This window comes from Heloderma suspectum, chromosome 9 (genome assembly GCF_057233095.1).
Source record: "Heloderma suspectum isolate Gila_16-S chromosome 9, 16-S_ref, whole genome shotgun sequence".
NCBI lineage: Eukaryota > Metazoa > Chordata > Lepidosauria > Squamata > Helodermatidae > Heloderma > Heloderma suspectum.
In genome coordinates this window covers 26,021,657-26,045,729 of record NC_139466.1, presented here as the reverse complement: position 1 = coordinate 26,045,729, position 24,073 = coordinate 26,021,657, and the positions used below count along the sequence as shown (strand labels likewise).

At 45.8% G+C, this 24,073-nt stretch overlaps 1 protein-coding gene across 4 annotated transcripts in view; it reads left to right on the top strand.

Annotated features, from left to right (window-relative positions):
• Positions 1-24,073, top strand: part of XPNPEP2 (X-prolyl aminopeptidase 2) — a 68,764-nt gene that overhangs the window by 19,150 nt on the left and 25,541 nt on the right. For all 4 annotated transcript variants that reach the window (XM_084813939.1, XM_084813938.1, XM_084813940.1 and 1 more), the window contains 8 exons: positions 9,937-10,010; positions 10,858-10,968; positions 13,645-13,708; positions 14,596-14,700; positions 15,842-15,928; positions 16,233-16,379; positions 19,477-19,578; positions 21,901-21,982. In XM_084813939.1, the coding sequence (XP_084670065.1) occupies positions 10,915-10,968; positions 13,645-13,708; positions 14,596-14,700; positions 15,842-15,928; positions 16,233-16,379; positions 19,477-19,578; positions 21,901-21,982 (641 nt within the window). In that variant the 5' untranslated portion in view covers positions 9,937-10,010; positions 10,858-10,914. The remainder of the gene's footprint in view (positions 1-9,936; positions 10,011-10,857; positions 10,969-13,644; positions 13,709-14,595; positions 14,701-15,841; positions 15,929-16,232; positions 16,380-19,476; positions 19,579-21,900; positions 21,983-24,073) is intronic.

The window sequence follows — 24,073 nt, the reverse complement described above, 5'->3', positions numbered from 1 at the left end:
AATCAGATCCAAAGAGAAACATTAGTGGAACCAAAAATGAAACTTTTTTCATGTGAACAAAGCTGGGCTCCCACCAGCATTCGTGATGAGGAGTCAAAATGACAATTACAATGTAATCCAATGATCGTGCTTACTTGGAAGTAGTACTTACTTGGAAGTAGTAAATAGTATTGGATATCTGGTTTGTTCTTATTGAAGTTTAATTTTTTTTTCTTTTGTCTTTTTTGTCTTTTCCTTCTTTTACTATCCTCCCTTTTTTCTTTTTCTTAGAATATTGTAATGTTGAAAACTGAAGATTCTCATTATGTTGTTGGTAGTGTTTATTTCATTTATAAAAATAAAAAATAGATTTTAAAAAAGGAAGTAGTAAATAGTAAGTAAGTAGTAATAGTAAATAGAATGTTAGTAAGTAGTAGTAGTAAGTAGTGGTTAGTAAGTAGTAATAGTAAGTAATAAGCAGTAAGTAAGTAGTAATAGTAAGTAACAAGTAGTATGTAAGCAAGTAGTGATGGTAAGACGCAAGTAATAATGGTAAGTAGTAGGTAAGTAGTAAGTTAAGTAAGTAGTAATAGCAGGTAATAAGTGGTAAGTAAGTAGTAATAATATGTAGTAAGTAGAGGTAAGAAGTAATAAGTAAGCACTAAGTAGTAGCAAGTAAGTAAGTAGTAAGTAAGTAGTACCAGCAAGTACCATAGCTTTTGACGCCGGCTGTGTGAATCATTTGGTCTTAGGAAGTGGCCAAATGATTCACACAGCTGGAGTCAAAAGCTATGGTATCAATCCAGTAGAAGGTGAGAAGACAGCAGGCAGACAGGGAACCAAGCTGGTAGTAAGGCAGTCAGGCACGTCCTAAATTAGATGGTTTCAACCAGAGTAGGCAAAAAATCAGAAGCTTGACCTTGGAAACATTTTTGGCCAGCCCATGGGAACCTGAAGGGGACAGTGTTCCCTTTTCCCTGGTCCATACCACAGCTTGATGTGGGATGAACATACTTGTCACAACGCCTTTCCGTGCGAGGCTTTCGTTGTGCACTCGGGATGGCTCACTCACGCACTAACTTTCATTCGCAAAGACAGAAAAAAAGATCGCAATTTGAAACAGCACGAGTCCAAACGAGTGTCAAGGTGGAAACCTCACAAGCTCAGGTTTGCCGATTCACACATCCTTACTCAAATGGTAGAAGGAGAATGGATACCCAACTGTCCATTATTGCACTGGTCTTCAGTTTTAGCTTTTCGGAGCGCTTGCAAAGATGGTGATGAAGATTTCAACGCTGATTATTTTATAAGAGCCCCACCAGGTAACGAGACAGGCCCACATTTGGTATCTGTATGCTTTGCCCGGCCGGGGCGAATAGCAGCTTCTGAGGAGAAGTGTGATTTTCACCAGGAAAATAGCAGAGAAGGGTTAAAACAAAACCTTCCTTCCCAATACAAGCATCCCGCCCCACTCGCATGGCCGCTATTTCGAAAACAATGGGAGATCCAATAAAAGAGATTGCTATTGCACTCGTGTCCTGCTTGTGGAGAGCACTTTGGCTGTTGGGAAGTATAAAAATGAAGTGAAGTGAAGAGATTAATTAATTAATTAATTAATTAATTGTGGGCTTCCCACGGGCATCTGATTGGCAACTATGGGAAGAGAATGCTGGACTACACAGCCCTTAAGTCTGATCCAGCACAGTTCTCCTTATGTTCTTATGTCCTGCTGTCACATCCAGTGTGATCCTTGGAGTGCAACCCAATCAAAGTAGATTTTGTAAAATTTGCATTTCCTTGATTTTCAAAGAGAGAGTTATGCACGCCCAACGCTCCCAGCGAAAAGACAAAAATGCAGTTAGTGTAAAACAGTGCTCCGGTTTGGCTGGATCATGTCAGATTTTGTAAAAGTGAGAAATATTGTTTATTATCATTCATTCATGAATACTTGTTAATGTTTCGTTTTGTTGAAAATGCGGTTTTCTTGAGATACAGCAGGTTTGTAATTTACCGTAGACATTTGTACAGTCATCAAGGGAGGAACAAAGAGAAGTTCAAGTACTGAAACAGCAAACAAGATGAAAGCAACAGCAACCAAATGCAGCCCAACTGGACGCGATAGTTAAATGTGTCTTTGTATTTAATGCAGGTTTTACAAATTCCAGCTGGCATCAGCTTTTGGGGGGGGTGGGGGGGCGGGGGGGAGACTGATCATGATTGGGACCGAAGCAGGTGTGTGTGTGGGGGGGTGATTTTAACTCTTTCCTCCTCTGCTTTGGTCATCCGGAAAATCCACCCCTTTGAAGGCGTTGTTTGCATTGGGAGGAGATGCCCCATTGCTCTCAATGGGGGATTTCCTTTCAATGCACATAGCCATTTCAGAAGAGGGATATTCCTCAGAACCACAGCAGGGGAGGAGAGGATTAAAATCCTCCTCCCTACTGGCTGCAATTGCAATGATTATCAGCTCTCCCCCTCCTAGCCGCCCAGCTATGGGCATTTTTTGAAAACATGTATGTTAAATGCAAGGATACATTTCATGTTCCTCATCTGGTTTGACCCTTTCCCACCAAATCAAACAGTCGTAGCACTGTGTGGGCATCATTTGTTCAAATCAGATCCAAAGAGAACCATTAGTGCAACCGAAAATGAAACTTTTTTTCATGCGAACAAAGCTGGGCTCCCCCCACCGGCTCTCGTGATGAGGAGTCAAAATGACAATTACAATGCAATCCAATGATTGTGCTTACTTGGAAGTAGTACTTACTTGGAAGTAGTAAGTAAGTAAGTTGTAATCATAAGTAGAATGCAAGTAAGTAGTAATAGTAAGTAGTAATAAGCAAGTAGTAAGTGAGCAGTAATAGTAAGAAGTAAGCAATAATAGTAAGTAGTAGCTAGTAAGTAGTAAGTGAGTAAGTAATAGCAAGTAATAAGTACTGAGTAAGTAGTAGTAAGTAATAGTGAGTAGAAAGTAGTCGCAAGCAAGTAGTAAGTAAGTAGCAATAGCAGCAAGTAATAAGTAGTAAGTAAGTAGTAAGATTAACTAGTAAGTAAGTAGTAATAGTAAGTAGTAAGTAATAAGTAGTGCTTACTTGGAAGTAGCACTTAGGGCTAAAATACCCAACATACCAGCGTACTGTAGTGGAAAGCTTGTACTGCCAGTAACAAAGCCTTAAGATTGTCAATTTGAGCTTTTAGAACAGGGGAGTCCACAAAAGGTAGGGAACCACCAAAGGGGGGTTGGGGATTAGGGGAAACGGGTGGGGCCAAGGGAAGGGGGCATGGCCATCTGGGGAAGGTTGCAATAGAGGTCTCTGCCTTTTTTCCCTACAGGTTGGGGAAAGGGGAGCAATTCTGATTGGCGGAATGGCCTGGAAGAAAGGGTTGAACATCCCTTTTTCCAGAGTCATTACCCCAAGCCAATTTAGCCCTAACTCCCACTCTGCTGCTCCTAAGCTTTAGGGCTTTTCTACACGAGGCATTTATCATGCGCTTGTCATTCCCTACTCATGGTTGTCTACAGGTTCTTTAGATGATGTCGCGACCGTCCAGTTTAACTTCTGTGTCTCATCAGCACTTTCAGTGAGTTTTTTTTTAGAGCAGGGAAAATACAATATTTAATTGAGAAAGAGAAAGAAGGTGCATTTTTTTCTTGTGGATCTGCTGTACCACAGTGCCACCTAGAGATTATGTTGCAGAAAAGCATGAAAGGAAACTGCTCCTGTAGTGCTTAGTCCTCAATTCTGCGACAAAACCGAAAGTAGACGTAGTGGCTTAATAGCCTCGTGTAGAAAAGCTCTTAGAAACAGATCCAGTCAGAAATCTCCCCTGGAGTTTGGCCAGTAAACTGGTTTGCCACCCCCACTTCCCATAGAACTCTGGGACAATCTCCAACAAGAAAAACTCAGCTCCCTCATCAAACAACAGTTCCCAGAATACTTTGGGAGAAACCATGGCAGTTAATCTGGTATAATATAAATTCATAATGTAGATCAGAGAAGGCAGATTGTAGTTCAGGATGTGCTGGTGGGTTTCCTGGTGGCTTGCAGTTAGATGTCCAAGGGTTTCTGGCTTCCAGTTGTTTAACAATAGCAGCAACAAAATTATACTTCCATCTAGATTAGACTGCTGAAATGAGGAAGGGGTGGGGTAACCAGGAGTGGGCACTTGTGTGAAAGGGGGCAGGGCAGTTCAGTTCAGTTCTGAAACAGATACGTGGGCTCCAAATTCTTTTAACTCCAAGCGTATCTTCGGCAGTTTGCTCCCATTGGTGGATTTCAGGATTCCAGTAAAAAATAAAAAAACATTCCAGTAAGCGACCATGTTGCACTTGAGTTCTTGGTTCTAAGGGAAGCAAGAGTCGAGTGTAGTCAAACGCGTACCCTGGATTTTAGGAAAGCTGATTTTAATAAACTCAGAACAATGATCAGGACGGTCCCATGGCAAGCAACGCTAACGAGAAAAGGAGTCCAAGATGGGTGGGAGCTGTTAAAAAAGAAAATTCTCAAGGCATAAACACACACAATTCCAACAAGAAGAAAAGGTGGAAGACAAGAGAAGAAGCCAATGTGGCTTCACAAAAAGCTTAGGGATGACCTGAAAACAAAAAAGGACACATATAGGAAGTGGAAAGAAGGCCAAGTAACAAAGGAAGAGTACAGGCAGGTAGCACAAAATTGCAGGGATGGTGTCAGGAAGGCTAAAGCTGAGAACGAGCTGAGGTTAGCGAGGGATGCTAAAAACAACAAAAAGGCTTTCTTCAACTACGTGCATAGTAAAAGGCAGAGGAAAGACATGGCTGTTCAGCTATTAAATAAGGATGGAAAAATGACAAAGAAAAGGCAGAGGTGCTCAATCCCTACTTTGGCTCAGTCTTCTCCCAAAAGAGGGTCTATGACCCCCCTGGCAAAGGCGAAGTACAGGCTGAAGGGGCAGGATTGCAGCTTGAGATCGATAGGCATATGGTCAAGGAACACCTAATGACTTTGAATGAGTTCAAATCTCCAGGGCCAGATGAACTGCATCCTAGGGTAATAAGGAACTGGTAGAACAGCTCTCAGAACTGCTGTCTATTCTCTTTGAGAAATCATGGAGGACAGGGGAAGTGCCAGATGACTGGAGGAGGGCTAATGTCCCTATCTTCAAAAAGGGTAAAAAGGAGGAACCTGGGAACTACGGACCAGTCAGTCTGACATCAATCCCAGGGAAAATTCTGGAACAGATGATAAAGCAATCCATCTGGAAGCACCTTGAAAACAATGCCTTGATTACTCGAAGCCAACATGGATTTGTCAAAAACAAGTCCTGCCAGACAAATCTGATCTCATTTTTTGATCAAGTAACCTCCCTTGTAGACTGTGGGAATGCTGTAGACATCATATACCTCGACTTCAGCAAAGCTTTCGACAAAGTGCCCCATGATATCCTGATGAGCAAACTAGCTCAAAGTGGACTAAATGAAACAATGATCCGGTGGATCCACAGTTGGCTACAGAATCGGACTCAAAGAGTGCTTATCAATGGGACCTTCTCAAACTGGGGAGAGGTAATGAGCGGGGTACCGCAGGGCTCAGTCCTGGGCCCAGTGCTCTTCAACATTTGCATTAATGACTTGGAGGAGGAGGTGCAGGGAATGCTGATCAGATTTGCAGATGACACAAAATTGGGCGGGATAGTTAATACCCTGGAAGACAGAAACAAAATTCAAAGTGATCTGGATAGACTGGAGCGCTGGGCAGAAAACAACAGAATGACATTTCATAGGGATCAGTGCCAAGTTCTGCACCTAGGAAAAAGAAACCAAATGCACAGTTACAAGATGGGGGATACGTGGCTCAACCACACTACAAGCGAGAAGGATCTTGGAATTGTTCTCGATCACATGCTGAATATGAGCCAACCATGTGATGTGGCTGCAAAAAAGGCAAATGCTATTTTGGGCTGCATTAATAGAGGCATAGCTTCCAAATCCCGGGAAGTACTAGTTCCCCTCTACTCAGCACTGGTTAGGCCTCATCTGGAGTACTATGTCCAGTTCTGGGCACCACACTTTAAGAAGGATGCAGACAAACTGGAGAGGGTTCAGAGGAGGGCAACAAGGATGATCAGGGGACTGGAAACAAAGCCCTATGAAGACAGACTGAAAGAACTGGGCATGTTTAGCCTTGAGAAGACTGAGGGGAGATATGATAGCACTCTTCAAGTACTTGAAAGGTTGTCACAGAGAGGAAGGCCAGGATCTCTTCTCGATCATCCCAGAGTGCAGGACACGGAATCATGGGCTCAAGTGACAGGAAGCCAGATTCCTGCTGAACATCAGGAAAAACTTCCTGAGTGTCAGAGCAATACGACAATGGAACCAATTACCTGGGGAGGTGGGGGGCTCTCCCATACTGGAGGCCTTCAAGCCGAGGCCGGACAGCCATCTGTCAGGGATGCTCTGACTTGGATTCCTGCACTGAGCAGGGGGTTGGACTCAATTGGCCTTGTAGGCCCCTTCCAACCCTACTATTCTATGATTCTATGATATAGTAGATCTGACAGGCTTGAGGTCTGCCCACCCCTGATGTAAATTTGCCCTTTGTACTGGTAGCGTACTGTCATAGTTATTTATAGTGGGGGAAATAAACATTAGAAACAAAATATAGGGAGGAAACAAATAATATGACTTCCTACTAAGGCTGCAATCTTAGATCCACTTATCTGGGAATAAGCCGTAGTGAACTCCACGGGTTGTATCCAATGTTAGTCTAACTGAAGCCCCATTCATTTCAATGGGCCTACTTTAAGTAGGACTAACATTGGATACAAGCCAATGGGGCTTGCTTCTGAGCAGCACGTATGAGGGTTGTTCCTAGGTCAGTATCAAAAGTGCTAATCTGTTCTTGTTGCTCAAGATGTCAAAACTTTGGCACTGTTTAGGGGTGGGGGTGAGGGGTTGCACATACTGGCTGGGTTCACACAACATGCTAACCCACACTCAGTGGTTGAGTGTGGGTTGTTGTTGAACTAGGGGTTGTTGTTGTACTGTGGGTTCTTGTGTTGTATGAACCCAGGACATTTTCCGCAGGGTGGCTTGTTAACCATGCAGTGTGGCTTAGTTTTCTCAAATAAGCCACCTTGAGAACCCATGGTTTGTTGTTGGGTTGTTCAGGGTGGTAAACAAGCCACACTGTATGATTAACAAGCCACCCTGCGGAAAATGTCCTGGGTTCAGGCAACGCGCAAGCCCACAGTTCAACAACAACCCACACTCACCCACTGAGTGTGGGTTAGCGTGTTGTGCTAACAGGCCCACTGTGATAGCCCTGGTCTAGACGTACAGCAAACTGGGGTGGTACCATCCTGTGGATTGCTCGAATGGACAGCACCACTTCAAACTGCAGATGGGGGAATCCCATTTTTTAAATACTCCCCTAAGTTAAAGAAACAAATACAACCTCCCCTTAAATAGAAAGCAAGCACAGCAAGGAACATGTTAGGCTGGAACCTTTCTCCCCAATATGCTAGTTTGTTTGTTTGTTTGTTTTAATTGCAGGGAGTTTGGCATCCACTCTTGTGGCCTGAAGTGGAACATTCCATTCATCCACTTCATTCTGCTGCATGTGTAGAGCTGGCCTGTGATGGCTCATTCATGCATACAATTCACTGACTGATGCTGCAGCAATAAATATGCATGTGTGAACTGTCCCACAGTTGCAAAATGTGCCAGCAAGCAGGACAGGTGTCAAGAGTAGGCATGTTTGGGCACCTGCCAAGGGCCCACACCCCAGCAGGGGCCCACTGACAAAAGGCCCCCGGACCTGCTGCTCCTCTTCATCATTGCAACCTGCTTGTTCACCTGCCTCTTGCTCTGACCAGACAACAGTGGCTGTGAGAAGGAGAAGCAGTAGATGCCACAGCCTGCTTGCTCCCTGGCTCTCTGCCTGCCAAGCAAGGAAGTGGGAGCAATGATGGGAAAGAGGAGCAATAGCAGCTAGTCAGTGGAGGCTGGTGACTTCTATTTCAGTGGGGTGATAAATCCACTCTGGGTTTCAGCCAGAACTCTAAAGCCAATGTGGATTTAGTGTGGGAGTGTGGGAGCCAGTGTGGTGTAATGGCTAGAGTGTTGGACTGGGAGTCAGAAGATCCGGGTTCTAGTCCTCACTCAACCCTGGAAGCTCACTGGGTGACTTTGGGTCAGTCATAACCCAAACTCTCAGCCCAATCCACATCACAGGGTTATTGTTGTGAGGATAAAATGGAGGAGGAGGAGAACTATGTACACTGCCTTGTGTTCCTTAAGGAGGAAAACAGGCAGGATATAAATGTAATAAATAAAAATAAATAAAGGAGCTACCTAAAGTGCTGAACCCCCTCTCCCAAATGGGCTCAGCACCTTGGACAGCTCCTTGGAGCCCATTGAGGGGGTCCACTGAGGGTGTCTTTGCCAAGGGCTCTCAGAATCCTGGAGCCAGCTTTGCCAGCAAGGTACCCAAACATTTTCGTCTGGGGTGGGGGGTGGGGATCTAGTCCCAGTGGTTATTTGCCTTGCTGGCCCTGACCCCAGTCTCTCAGGTCTGAACTTCAGAAGTGTTCAGATCCTGCTAAGAGAGGGGAGGTCATGCGGAGCTGATCCTGTTGGATTCATGTCATCTTTATTAGCGGCGCTCGGTTGGCTTCCAGGAAAGAGCGCGCACTTTGCGTGGGAGCGTGTGGGCCGTTCCATCAGCAAGGATGGCAAGCGAGCCATCATCTGCTCTAGGAATTGGCACCAGATGTGCCACGTTCTTCCTGCTGGCAGTAGACAGAGGTTGACATCATTGGAACAGCACACAGCTCTTCTTCTTTTTTGAGCATGTTTATTGCAGCAGTAGAAATGCAGCTGGCTCTATGCACCACTGAAAGCATATTTGGAGAAGGCTAATGGGGCAGAAGGAAACCGGGGGTGGGGGACGTCTGCCTTTATTTTTACTGGCCCTGGTCCTGTGTTTGTAACAGCTGCCTGGTGACATGCAGAAATGGAAAAAGGGGAGACGTTCCCCCTCGCTTTTATCTCCACTCCAGGATAAGTTTTCATGTGTTTCATTTTCTGCATGTCAAGCTGCTGCTGCAGGCACTTGAGTGGGGCTAGTAAAAATGTTGGTGATCCGAGGAGAAAGAGGACCTGGTTGCAGAGGGAAAGAAGGAAACCCATCCGATAATGAGAGCATATAATCAGGCTGTAACTCAGGAGTGGGCAATTTGTAGCCCTACAGATATTTTGGCCTGTAACTCCAATCAGCCCTAGGCAGCATGTCCAGTGGTGAGGAATGATAGGAGTTAAGTCCAACAACACTTGGAGGTCTGGAGGTTGCCCACCCCTGCTGTTCATAGTGGCTGGGTTCACAAAGCATGCTAACCCACACTCAGCGGTTGATGATGATTCACGTCATCATCATTAGCAGCACTTGGCTTGGCTTCCAGGAAAGACAGCACACTTTGCATGGGAGTGTTGTGGGTTACTGTGTTGTCTGAACACAGCGTAACTCTTATCTTGGGTTGTGGCCCGTGTGTTATTTCTAATCTCCGTAGATCCAGCAAGCAAGGTTGGGGAATATATATTCATGTTTTATGCAAGCATATTTGAGTTAGGAGAAGTTGCTGTAGCCTGCAGGGGCCTAATGCCCCCACCCCACAGATATTTGAGGCCCCCTCCCTGGCTTTTCAACTATCTTTTTTATTTTAAATTAAGCCTCCAGCCTATTTTACTTATAGAGATAGAAAGGAAACTGTGCTGGCTATATTCCACACAATTGCTTGGTAAATAATAAACCCACTCCTTGCACTGTGTTCTTTTTGGGGGCGTGGGGGGTTCAGCAAATGACTGCAGCAGAAAAGGAATGGCTAACAAGCATTTGGCTGGCTGGCCCTGCTCTCCCCCCACCCTCCCCTCCAAGCAGATGTATTTGTATAAGGACTTTTTTCTTTCCTTCCTAGGCTGTATCGCAAGTTATCTCAAGCAAACAGCTCCTAGATCAGAAGACACCAGAAACTGCACAGCCATCCCTCCGGTGAGGGCCTAAACACTGCTGAAAATAGGCAGATCTTTTTTGCTGATGAGCTATGACAGCCCATCCCAGAGTTACTGGCATCTGATCTGGCAACTTCTGATGGCAATCAAAGTGCCAGCACTGTGTTGGGACCAGAGGTGCAGCTAGCGTCAGCACCTGGGCCTGCATGGACTCCCTCTCTCCCTTCTTATTTTTTAAAAAACTACATTTTCTAGTCAAAGGTGAGCTAGCTGGGCATGTATGTAGTTGCAGATGCTAATTTTATGACTTTGGGCATCTCTCTACCAGCCTAAAATCCTGCATTTAAAATGGGGCTTTCTGCTTCCGTTTTAAATGCAGGATCACGACGACTCCCTTTTTCACCCGCTTCCTTTTCCCCCTCCCCTTTCCCCCTCCTTCTTCCCATATCTGAGTCTTCCATTATCTTTCACTGATCTCGCTCCTCTTCTTGAGGCTTTTCCTCTTTTCACGGCGGGAACTGAAGTGGAACATAATGGGGTAATTTGATAGCTTGTTATCTGCAATCTGTTTAAAAACTTAAGACCATTAACGGTGCAATCAATCCTATGCATATTTGGACAGAAAACATCCTACAACTCCCAGCATTCCCTAGCTAGCCATACTGGGGAAGTTGTAGAGCTGTTTTCTGTTTAAGCATGCATATGATAACACCTTAAGTCCAGGGTCTTAAATTACCTAGCTGCACCACTGATTGGGTCCATGAGCCAACATAGAGTAGGTAACAGAGGAGTGCAAACAGTTGATCTCTCCCCCCGCCACTTTTTTTTTTTTTTAACCTTCACTGGCTTCTAACCTGTACAGATAATGTGTTTCTTTGTGTCGTTAGTATTTGCCTCCTACGGTGACCAATACGGGTGAGCGACTGAGTGCCCTGCGGCTGCATATGCAATCTCACAACCTCTCCGCCTACATTGTCCCTACCACAGATGCACACATGGTAAGATGAAGGGTGCAGCAGCAGCCACTTCACGGTCAAGTCGGGGAGGCCTGGGGAGCTCCTTGCCACATTTGACTACTAGGACATTTGTGGACCACCCACCTGGGGTTCTTTCTCTCCATCAGTGAAATTCCCTTTGTTCCTTTAGTATAATTTTTGGCAAAGCCAGTAAGCATCCCCTTTCCCAAGTGGTTTTCTGAAGCCCTAGCTGAAGCATATTCTGAAGGAGTGCCTTACTGAATAGAAAGGTCTTATCAGTGCAGCCACTGGGTACCTTCCTATGTCCACTTCTTCTGTGTCCAGAGAGACACGTTTCTGCCTCTCCAAGGGGAAGATGATTGGCTGGAAAAAAAAAACTTGGATAGGCATCACAACTCTTAGCATTTTTTGCAGATAATGAAACCACTAGTGAAATCAATATATATCACAGAGAGAGAGAGAGAGAGGGAGAGAGACTAACTAACAACAGAGTATTTTAAAATATATATTTTGAACTAAACATTTCAGTTTCTGTCCTCATCAGTAGCTTTATACTGTACAGCTACTGACAAGGGCGGAAGCCAAAACGTTGAGCTCTCTTGTATACACACACACACACACACGCAAACAAACATTTTGGCTTCTGCCCTTGTCAGTAGCTGTACAGACAGACAGAACAATGTATTATATTCTGTTGTTAGTCTTTCTATTTTTCTTATATATTTTACCTTAAGACTGACTGCATCCATAGTGGATCCAATCTCCTCATTGCTTTACTATTGTGCCGCTTTACATCTCTCTCTCTCTGCCCCCCCATATATCTGTCACACACACACACACACACACTTTGATAATTACATGCACAAGCGTGCACGTGTGTGTGTGTATACACATACACAATATTTGTATACCTCTCAACATCCAAAGGTTTCATAGCGGTGAACGGCAGGCACTATAACAGAATAAAAACCATATTAAAATAATTACTATTTTTAAAAAGAAACAGAGTTGTGATGAACTGAGTTCTGATAAAATTGCGGCTGGTCACAAAAGCGTTTCTATGTAAGCGTTCGCTATTGCTGACTTCAGCAGGCATACAGTGTTGGCAAAGACTGCCAGTTGATCTCACATAATCAGCTATTTCCTTCACAGGAATTGATGACAGGAAAAATAATCTCTGGTTTGTTTGGCTGTCTTCAGCAGGGCTTGCCTCAGCTTCAGACTCTCGTGAAGAGCTGTTTTGTCACTCCGTTTGTCAGGGCTGGCCCTTCAGTTAGTCAGAGTGACAGGCAGCTGATTTGAGATGTCATGAAAGGGCAGCAAATCGTTAAGTTATTTACAGTGCAGTCTTGAGCATGTCTACTCAGAAGTAAGTCCCACTGAGTTCAATGGAATTTTTTTCCTGGTAAGTTTGCATAGGACTGCAGCTTTAGGGCACAATCCTATCCATGTTTAGACAGAAAAAAACCCTACAACTCACAGCATTCTCCAGCAAACTATGTTGGCTCAGGAATGCTGGGAGTTGTAGGACTATTTCTGTCTAAACATGCATAGGATTGCACCCTTAATGTATTGTTGTATTCTTAATCCCAGGGAGAGGCACTTGAGGGATTTTCTGCTTCAGGAGCCCAAATCACTTGACCAGCCTTCTGCATGTGCACCTAACTAGGGGGTGGGGTGCATTTGGTCTTCTGCCTCAGGCAGCAAAATGCCTTGAGTCTGCCCTGCTTTTTGTAATATTCCTTCCTTCCTATAGCTTACTACTCTGCTCTCCAATCCAATCCAATTCTCAAAATAGTTATGCATGGTGCAGAGAAAGTGGATAGGGAGATGTTTTTCTCCCTCTGTCATAATACTAGAACCTGGAGTTATCCAATGAAGCTGAATGGTGGGAGATTCAGGAATAGACAAATGAAAGTATTTTGAGGACTGAGGTTAATTAAGTATTTAAGTGTTTAGATGGACAATATTTCAATTTTGCTCTGGACCTTGAAGGAGAATATAAGTAGTGTGCTGCAAGGACTCACCAATGGCAAGGCTGTGTGCATTTTCATGAGTCCATGACTGCAGTGTGCAAGCACAGAATTTGGCATCCTGAGAATCTCAGCTTTCATTTAATTCCCCACAACCACCAAAAAGAAAACGTTTCTCATCTTTAAAGCTGCAAAGATAGGTTGGAAAATATGTGGCAAGACCTGGTGAAACCTCTTGCTGGCTAGCTGGCTAAGAAGGACTTAAATACTTTGGGGTGAGACTTCAAATATTATTTTATTTTCATTTATATTCAATTTCCACTGAACTACCAAAGTGGTTGAAATAATAATAATAATAATTATTATTATTATTATTATTAATTCCATAAAAATAAAACAATAAAAAGAGAGCAAAACAATCACTGTTCAACAATAAAACTGTAACTTTTCCTGCATGCCTCCCCCCCCCTTGAGTAGCAAAGCAGATTATGCAAAGTGAAAATTTGCATTTATTTGCACAGTTTGTGTATAATTTATGCGGATTGCAGAATTCTGACATTTGATACATAATTTGGGTTACCTAGGTGCACAGTGCTGATTTTTTCTTTAAGTGCAGAGTATATATACAGTTCTGTTATTAGAATTGGGAGCCCTCCCTCAGATACGAGAGCTGTCTCTCAGGAGGAGCATCGCTTCTTGGCCTCAACACTTTTCTGTTTCCCAGAGTGAGTACATTGCAGAACGGGACAAGAGGCTAACCTGGATGACGGGCTTCACGGGATCAGCAGGTGAGTACTCTTCCAGAGTTGCCATCCATATTGCCTGATCTACTTGGGCCAGTAACCCAACAAGCATCACGGACCTCAAACCAGTGGAGGCTGGTAGCTCCAATGTCAGCGGAGCGGTGGATCCACTCCAGGTTTCAGTCAGAATCAGTCAGGACTCTAAAGGTGCTGTCCAAGGTGTGGAAGCCCATCGATTGCTCTGCCCATTGATTCATTGTGATTGTGAATGTGGAAGGAAAGAAAGAAAGAAAGAAAGAAAGAATATATTTGCGGAAAAAAATGTTCTTTATTCGTTTTGGAATAGCAAATATTGTAGTGCAATACATTGTGTACTTAATAGCTGTACTTAATTTGTTCAAGATGTCAGAACGTGCCAGATAGATTCAAGCCATTGCATGTATTACTTTTTTAAAATAATAAAATCGAAGAAACCAGGGATATAAATCCCTGACATCTGATTTCCCATATCTGTAATTTGAGTATCAAACTTACATGTGCCTCAAAATGGCTTTCAGCCACTCTCTTGCTTCACATCAACATCATTTTGAAGAGAGGCACTCCAGATTAAAAACCACTTTTTTTAAAAGTAAACTTTTTTTGAAATTTGATTTTGAAAGTGAAAATACTTTTAGGGTGTAATCCTATGCATGTTTAGACAGAAAAAAAAGGCCTGCAATTCCCAGCAGGACCAGGCCAGCATGGCCGGCTAGAAGGATGCTGGGAGTTGTAGGACTCTTTTCTGTCCAGGGTCTGAAATTACCCAGCTCCACCACTGGATTAGGGAACAAAGTTAAACATGGAAAGATGTGTTTTCCGCGTAGGGCTGAGCTGCAACACCTCTGATTTTTAGATTTTAATCCCCATGGGATCTTTCTGCCTGCTTGTCTTAGGGACTGGCGTGATCACTCTACAGAAAGCAGCCCTCTTCACAGACAGCCGCTACTGGATCCAAGCAGAGCGCCAGATGGATTGCAACTGGGAGCTGCAGAAGTCAGGTCAGTCCTCACCTTAAGCATGCCTTCGTGCACAGCATCCTCTCCTTCTGGCCCGAGAGCTACACGCCAGCTGACAAGCCCTTGTACATGACAGCAAGAAGCTGAATGAGGCACTTGGGTGTGCAAAGGCTGCCCACCCCTGGTCTCCACAGACTGGCAGTGGTGTAGTGTTAAATTTTAAAGCACAGCCTCTCATCATGGCAGTCTCCATAGTCACGCCTCCAAGGAGAGTCCCAAAATGCAGGCAGCTGTGTTGATCCATAGCATCAAACCAATTCTAGCAGATTTATCTCCACCAGGAGCAGGCTTTTGGGAAAGCTCATGGCTCTTCATTGCCCATTCAAGACCAAGCCACACCAAAATACTTTGCATTACAACAGGGAACAATATATTGACAGGGTTCACATGATCAAAACAAGCCATGGTGGCTTGTGGTGAGCCATGTCGTGTGCCAGGCGCAATTTGCATTATCACTGTTCGGCCACAGCTTGTCGCTTTGTCCGAACCAGAGCATCATGGCTTGTGGGAGGGTTAAACAACTCTCAGATAAACCATGGGCTGTTGTAGGGTTATTTAAGGGTTGTTTAACCCTCCAACAAGCCACGCTGCTCAGGTTCAGCCGACATGATAAAGCACAGGAGCTGCAGCTCACAACAAGCCACCGTGACTTGTCTAAGCCATGGTGGCTTGTTTTGATCGTGCAAAGCAGGCCAATGTTGCTGGGAAAATTCATTTCTCCCCAGCTACTCTGGGGATTGCAGCTATGCTCAGAGGGAACAGGGAATTCTGAGGTGTGGGAGGCAGATGATGACAGTGTCCCTGCTGGTAAGAAAGCGGCAGCACGGCATCCTGTGAGCCCTAGCTCGGCTAACACCACAGCTGACTGGCAGTGGCACTCCAGAGTCCCAGATGGTGGACTTTCCTGGCCTTATCTTAAGATGCCCAGGGTTCAACTTGGGATCTTCTGCATGTAAAGCATGTGCTCTATCACTGAGCTGTGCCCCCCTTCTGATAGCTGACCCGAGGGCCAGCTGTTGTTGCCAGTAGAATCGGGATGAGTGGCTGCCATGGTACGTCCATCCATGCAGCTACCATAACCTTCACCAAGGGAGTCACAGCTGATGTCTCCTTTCTCTTGCAGTCTGGATTAACTCTGTTGGGCAGTGGATACTTGCTGAAGTTCCTGCTGGGGGAAGCATTGGATTGGACCCTTACCTCTTTTCCATTGGTATGAAGCATCCTTAAGCAAACCCAAATCACAGGGATGCAGCAGTGCCATGCTTGAGAAGGGGCTCTTCGAACCGCAGAGGGACCGCCAGCATCATGTGGATGGAAGGCTCCCCTTGCTCTGTAGATCCCATGGTCCCCCTTTCCTTCTGTCCACGGCCTCTGCCATGGAAGCTCACACAGGCACGCTTGGGTGGTCAGATGGCTTGGTCTGGCTCCCTTCTTGACCAAACTGCTCTGGACTCATGGGCAGCTCTGGTGTGGATTTTCTGGGCCTAGATCTGCTGGCTGTTCTCTTTCCTCAGATGGCTGGGACAGCTACAACCAGATCCTGGAGATTTCCAATAGGATCCTCATTCCCATAGAGGACAACTTGGTGGATCGCATATGGGGTGCCCAGAGGCCTCCTCCACCCACCAGCACCATCTACCATCTCGAGGGCAAATTCATTGGTATGTTCTTGTGTCATGAATGAAACTGGCTGGCTGACTTATTTATTATTATTATTATTTCTTCTTCCTGTTCTTCTTCTTCTTCTTCTTCTTTACTACCTAATAGTCGAAGCTCTCTTAGCCATTCTCAAAATTGCAAACCATAAAATACAAAATAATACAACGCAGTATAAAAATTTTAATATACAAACTGTAGAACATTTTAAACAGCTAAACTTTCAATAAAATATTAGACCTGATAAAGACAGCTGACATAAAGGCCCCATCATATGCCATTAAATGCCTGGGAGTAGAGGACAGTTTTAACCTGGTGCTGAAAAAAAGACCGTGTTGGCACTAGATGGGCCTCAGTGGGGAGATTATTCCATAATCAGAGGGGCCTCCACTGAGAAGGCCCTCCCCCTGTTGCCACCTTTCAAGCCTCCCTCAGAGGAGGCTCCCAGATGTTGATCATAGTGTCTGGGTAGGTTCATGTTGGGAGAGGCGCTCTGTAAGATATTGCAGACCTGAGCCATATAAAGCTTCATAGGTTAAAACTGGCACCTTGAATCAGGCTGGGAAACTTTTATATCTTGCCTTTTTCTCCAAGGACCCCAAGGCAGTGTACATGATCCTCTCCATTTTATCTTCACAACAGCCCTGTGAGGTACGTTAGGCTGAGAGTCAGAGACCGGTCCAAAGTCACCCACTGAGCTTCATGGCCGAGTGGGAATTCAAATGCAGGTCTCCCGAGTCCTAGTCCAGAACTCTAACCACTATACAACACTGGCTGTCCCACTGTACCACACTGGCTTCTTACACAGCTCAGGTGGCCTCAGTGGCACGGAGTGCCTTCTACCAACTTTGGTTGGTGGCCCAGCTATGCCCCTATTTGGACACGGATAACCTGGCTTCAGTTGTCTATGCTCTGGTAATCTCCAAGTTAGATTACTGCAATGCACTCTATGTGGGGCTGCCTTTGAAGACGGTCCAGAAACGGCAGCTCGTGCAAAATGCGGCAGCCAGATTGATAACGGGGACCAGAAGGTCCAAACATGTAAAACCGAGTCTGGCCTGCTTGCACTGGCTGCCTGTATGTTTCCAAGCCCGATTCAAGGTGCTGGTTTTAACCTATAAAGCCTTACACGGCTTGGGACCACAATACCTGATGGAGCAATACTTTCGAGGAGAAAGGGTACACTTTACCAGAGCTCTGAGATCCAGGATGGTGCTGCCCAAGCTGCAACCCCATCACCATGAGGAAGAAAACATCTGAGGCTAAATGGCAGATCATGCTTGAGTGTAGTCATGGGATAGTAATCTATCTACCAATTGTTTAGAGTGTCCTCCAGATGTGTTGGTGTATTCCAGATGTGTTGGACTGCAACTCCCATAATTCCCAACCAGCATGGCCGTTGACTGGAGAAGATTGCTCTACCCTCACCAAAGAAACCCGACCCAAAAATCAAACACAGGAATATGCACCATTAAAAACAATAAAAGCAGCCCAAAATCACTCTGCAGAGATCAACATTGGTTCAAGCTGAGCAGCTGGTGGCTGCGAAGTCAGTGGGGCTGTGAATCCACCCTGGGTTTCAGTCAGAACTCTAAAGTATCTTTCCAAAGTCCTGAACCCTGTCCCCCAAATGGGTTCAGCACGTTGTGGGTTCAGCACCTTAAATAGCTCCTTTAGAGTTCTGACTGGTTCTGACTGAAACCCAGATTCACAGCCCCACTGACAGCTGAGCCACCAGCCCCCACTGTTGCTAGTGCCTTAAAAGATTTGGGACCCAGGCCCATGGGACACCATTTTGCACATGTTGATTTATAGCGATATATGCACATGTAGAAATAATTACTAGGATTTATTTAAATTTCATAGGAGGCAAAGGCAGCCAGTTAATTTCTCATTCAAATAATCTCCAATAAAATAAACATTTCCATTAATTTGCACCATCCCAAATCAATAGAAAAGGTTTTTTTTCTAAGCTTAATGTCTACACTTAATTCCCATGCAGGAAGAAATTGGGGGAGCGGGGGGGAGGTGTTGCTGCATGTGGGGAGGGGAGAGTTACCCTTCCCTTCCTAGCTGCAATCCGCCTTGAAAACTACCCCCTGCATGGCAGTTACGCTGAGAAAAAAGCCTTCCATTGGAACTAATGGTCACTCAGTGACAGGAGCGCCCTTGCTGCCTTCTGAAATCCTCAAGTAGCCAGAATCAACACACAGACAATAGGACTCTTTTCCAAGGCTTTATTTCCATTCAACCTAATGACGCTTACAAATGCTAATTGCATGAGCCTAATGAGGGAAACTTAAGAGAGCTGCCTACTTGGGGTTTCTAGCCTTAGTGAATCAGTTGATCTCCGTTTGGAGGTAAAGGCGGGAAGCCTCTGAACTTAAGGGCTAGGAGGCGAAAGTCCACCCCTTTCCCGTGGGGCATCGGGGTGCAGCTGTTGACATCGCGCCAAGCGGGCTGAGTGCCTCCTCTTGGCGCCCTCCATCTCCCGCTTGTCCCTATGCCGGCGTCTAGCATCCCGAAGCTCCAGTTGTCCCTCTGGGGAATAGATCCAGGGCCCTGGGAAATAGATTTGGGGCCTTGGGAAATAGATCTGGGGCCCTGGGAAGTAGATTTGGGGCAGGAGCCCCATGGCCCCTGGTCTAGCAATGCCCTTGCTGAACAATAAAACAAATGAAAAGGCCTGAGAAAATAAAACAATGTGCATCTTTTCAGTCAGTGTGGAGTAGTTTTGCAAACAGCTTATCATCATCAATGCAAACAGTGTCAAAACTGTATCTATTATTAGGCTATTATCAGCACCGCAGACATCTTTGGGTAACTTGTGACTTCGCTTGCTCAAAATGTGCATGTGAAACTTCACTGCCTTTCCATTCTGCCCATTGAAGAGATCTGTGAAACTCAAAAGCATTTAGACTGTAAGCCTGAAGGCCTGTTTTGTCTTTGCTGTTATGCTTCTTTATCACTGTCGTTATCTCCTGTCCTTTGGGGTCAACATGGCAACCACTGTCTATATGTCGGAAGGCCAGCAGGAGAATGCCTGCCGAAGTTGTCTCATCTGTTGGACTCTCCATTCCTTCTCACTTTTTCTTCCTTTAGGGAGCACCTGGAAGGAGAAGGTTTCCAATATCCGGAACCAGATGGAGAATCACAACCAGAAGCCCACTGCTGTCTTGCTCTCGGGTCTCGAGGAAACAGCCTGTATGTGCTTCACCAAACTCAGCTAATAAGGGGCAGCCCAAGACATTTTGCTGCCTGAGGCAAAGTAGCAAAGCCTCCTCTCCCCTGCAAGTCAAGGTGCATAGTGCCCAAAGCCAGACAAATTATTTTGGCACCTGAGGCAGAACCTCTCACAAGTGCTTTTCCCCCTTACCCGTCAGTAAAAATACAATAATTCCAAAGTAGAATAACTTACAATGTGCTTCTCTTTCATGACACTCCCAATCTCCTGCCCGAGTGATCTGCCTGTCTCGGCCTAATGGTAGGGCCAGACCTGCGCACTCGGCCTAATGGTAGGGCCAGCCCTGCATTTTGGCTTCTCCTTCACACCCACACACCATCCCTTCTCACCTGCTCCTTTACTACTGTCACCACTGCCTTCTCAGCCATGACAGTACACGTTCCCCCACTGGTCCTGAGTTGAGGGGATGGAACTACCAGCACTAACTCCAGAGAATGGCATTGTTAGGGAGGACTTGTAGCTCAGTAGTAGAGCTGATGCTTTACATGCAGAAGATCCCAGGTTCAGTTCCTGGTGTCTCCACATAGGGCTGGCAAAGATCCCATCTGGAATCTGCAAAGCTGCTGCCAGTCAGTGTTGACAATACTGAGTTAGATAGACTAATGGCCTGGGCTGATATAAGGCAGTTTCCTGTGTTCCTATTTAAATCAGTCCCTTGTTTAGAACCATGAGGACTGAAATATTAGTTTATCTTTAGAGGAAGGACCACAGCTCCGTGACGGAGCATACGCTTTGCATGCAAAGGGGCCGAGGTTCCATTCTTCTCGTTTCCAGGCAGGGCTCCAAAACGCGGGCAAGCTGCCACCGGTTAGTCAAGACAGCGACCGAGCAAGATAGACCAGGGGTCTGACTTGGTCCACAGCAGCATCCTGTTTCAGGCTTTTCTCAGGATCCCAGGAATTCGGCCCCTGTCTGCCCCAGCAGCACCAACGTTGTCCCTTTCTTTTCATGAAGTTTCCAAGAATATCAGGGGGATCATGAGAGGATTCTCAGGGCCAGGCTAGATGTAGCTGGGGGCTGGATGGGGAAGTCATCTTAGTTTATTCGCACGCATTCCCCATTTATATATAAAGCAGGGGTGATGGGGGAGAATCTAACCAGGTACCCTCCAGATGTGCTGGACTACAACTCCCAACACCACCTGGGGGACCATCTGGAGGGCACCTAGTTGGGGAAAGCTGGTCTAATGTTTTCAACGAAAGCTGTGCATGAGGATCTGAAATCTGCCCCCTCCCTAACCTTATCCCACTGCGGCCTGTCACCTCAGGCACTTTTCTCCCCGGTCACAGCATTCATCGCTTTATATATGAACAGGACAGATGTACAGCCAACAAATACACTCCCCCCACACCTCCCCCTGCCCCGTCACATCGAGTTTGGTGCTCAGGTTTTATGCCTGGCCCCTTCGCGGGTGAAAGGACACGCTGCGGGTGACCTGCACAGCTCTGCGCCCCCTCCCCTAGCAGGTGCAGGATTCATTGTGCAAAATGAACATGGGCTCACATCATTACAGGTGGTCAAAGCCAGCTTTTGGGTGCACAGAATTTGCGTCAAAGTAACCCCAAATTTTGATTATTTTGAGTAACCCCAAACTTCAATTATTTTGAGCGCGGTCTACACAGGCCTTTATTCGACCATAAAAACTTAAAAGGATCTCATATAGCTCAGGGCTAGGAAATCCTTCCGCCTGAGACCTTGGATAGTTCTGCCAGTCAGAGGAGATAGGGCTGGTCTTGATAAACCCATGGTCTGATCACTACATATAAAAACAGCTGCAGATGGCCACATGAATTGCTATACATGGCACAAGAGCCCTAGCCCTAGGAGAAATTCTGCTCAGTCCCCCAGCCCTCTCTCTTTTAAGTTGATACCTGGCACTGTCTGTGTTGGATTGCAACTCCCATTGTCCTCAGCCACCATGCCCATTGGAGTTGCCCATCGGAGTTGCAGTCCAACGCTTCTGGAGGGTGCCAAGTTGGGGAAGGCTGGTCTGTATACTTTCAAGCCTGCCTTTCCAGCCTTAAGGACTAGAAACTTGGAAAAACTGAAAGCTGAGATTCTCAGGATGCTCAAAATCCAATTCATCTCTTCATATACTCCCTCTGTTCTGCACAAGATCATCTACGGTGGATTTCCGTATCTCCTCCTCCCCCTTCTGCCTCAGGCCCTTTGCCCTGTCTTCACTTACACCTCTAACAGCTACTACCCATCCTTTCTTCAATTACTTAAGAGCCGCCTTGGCACAAAAGGGGAAGGGATAAGAAACTCCTGCTTTTCCACAGGGCTCTTCAACCTTCGAGGAGACGACATCCCTTACACACCCGTCTTCTACGCTTACACTCTTCTCACCAAAACAGATATCAGGTACTTGGCTTCCCCACTCCTCTTCGCACAACAGCCTGATTCACATTATAAAGTAGGGGTGCAGAACCTCAAGCCAGGGTCCAAATTCTGCCCTCCTGGAGTCCCGCTCTGGCCTTCCAGGGTTCCCCAGATGGCCATGCCCCCTCCCTCCCCCTCTCCCCCGCCCCCAGAATGTTGATGATTTCATGGTTTCCCAGGTTTTGTGCATTTTACCCCATTCTAAAAGGTTGAAATCCCTCTCCTAAGGCTTAGCTACTGGCAGGAAGAGATTTAAGCTACCACATGCTGGTACATTTAGTATTTTGGCCTCACCTATTTTACCTTTGGCCCCGCCCACCACTCCCCCCCCCCACGAAAGCTTCTCTGAAACGGAATTTGGCCCTCAGGCTGAAAGAAGTCCTGCACCCCTGTCATAAAGTAATACGTGGAACCTGCAACAAAAAGTTGCAGTATGAAGTTCTCCTGTTGAGAGTTCCAACCAGGCAGCTAGGCCCTTTTCCAGGAAACTCCATTCCATTTCCCCTCCCCCCTGGTTTTACACACACACACACACACACACACACAGTCACTACTCTGTGGCTACTGGGCATGCTTAATCCTCATTGGGCTGTTCTTGGGAGGGGTTGCCCCCTTAGGGTCCCCCCCCAAAAAAAATACTTTTTGTACTTCTGCAAACCTCTGGGTTCCCACAAGCCTACTGTTACTTCCCTCTTCTGTTTTGGCTGCAGAAGTAACGGAACTCACCCCTGAAGTTAGGAAATAGAGGGCATGATCAAGCCCTCTGTGCATGCTCGAAAGCACTCTGGTGTTGTTTCATACGATCTAGGACCGTACCGTGGCACTGCATACAGGTTACAGGCCTGAGCCTTGAGGTCCCAGAACATAGTCTGAAGGCACATGAGGCAGCCACCTTGCTGAAGCTAACATGTATGTGATAGCGGGTTTGGGTCTGCTCAGTGCTTGGAGGGGAGACTGCCTGGGAACCACATGTAGCCACCTTGAGTTCCATGATGGAAGAAAGGTGGAATAGAAATGTAATAAATAAATAAATAAATAAATAAAATGCTATCCTGAAAGTAGGATTAGGAAGTTGCTACAGATAATGTTAATTTTAGAATATAATGAATTCATGGGTAAGACAAGTCCAGCAGTGGCTCTTAGCCATGGTAGCTATGCAAAGCCTCCATATTCAGACGCAGTATACCTCTGATCACTAGCAGTGGTGTAGTGGAGCCAGGGCTCGCAGGAACACAGCACCAGCACTTTTTTTATTAGCAGGGATATTGACTTCATCTGCCACCGCCCTCGGACTTCCCTTTTTCTCTGAGTTTAGCTGCAATCCCCACAGTAGCTGGCGGGGAACGCATTATGTGGCTCCCTGTTGTTATGCAAAGCATTCTGGGTGGTTCAGGGTGTTGTATGGGCAGCTAAGACCCATGAGCTTTCCCAAAGACCTGCTCCTGGTGGAGGTGGGAACTGCTAGAACTGGTTTGTTGATATGGCTCAACAGAGCTGCCCGAATGTTTGGCCTCTCCTTGGGAGACGTGATTACGAGGACTGTCATGATGCGCGCCTGCTACTTCAACATTTACCACGGCACCATTGAGTGCCAGGTGCTGGGGACAAGCCACAGGCGATGGCTATCACATGCACGTTTTGCTCATGAGCTCCCAGATGCTTTTGGCTGGCTGCCACTAAAACCAGAACGCCAGCTGGAACTTTGAAACGAGATGGAACTTTGATCTGATTTGGCAAGACGGTTCTTATGTTCTTAGTAAGGAAATGATTTGCTTGTAAAATTGCTAATGCAAGGCAGCGCAGGTGGAGGGTGGGGGAATGGGCAAAAAGCCATCTTTAATTCTAGGGTATTTGGAAGCCAACATACATCTCACGTTTGAATTAAAGGTGTGAGAATTGCGAAAGAAACGGTTCAGTTCTAAGAAGCACCAAACGTGATGGCTTCACATAGCAGCGACTCGTATTAAAATAACTTCGCCATTTCAGGGGCAAAACAGGAGAGTTTATAAACAAAAAAATATCCACATTAGCAGTCACTGGTATATTTATAGACATTTTAAATCAGGAGTGTTG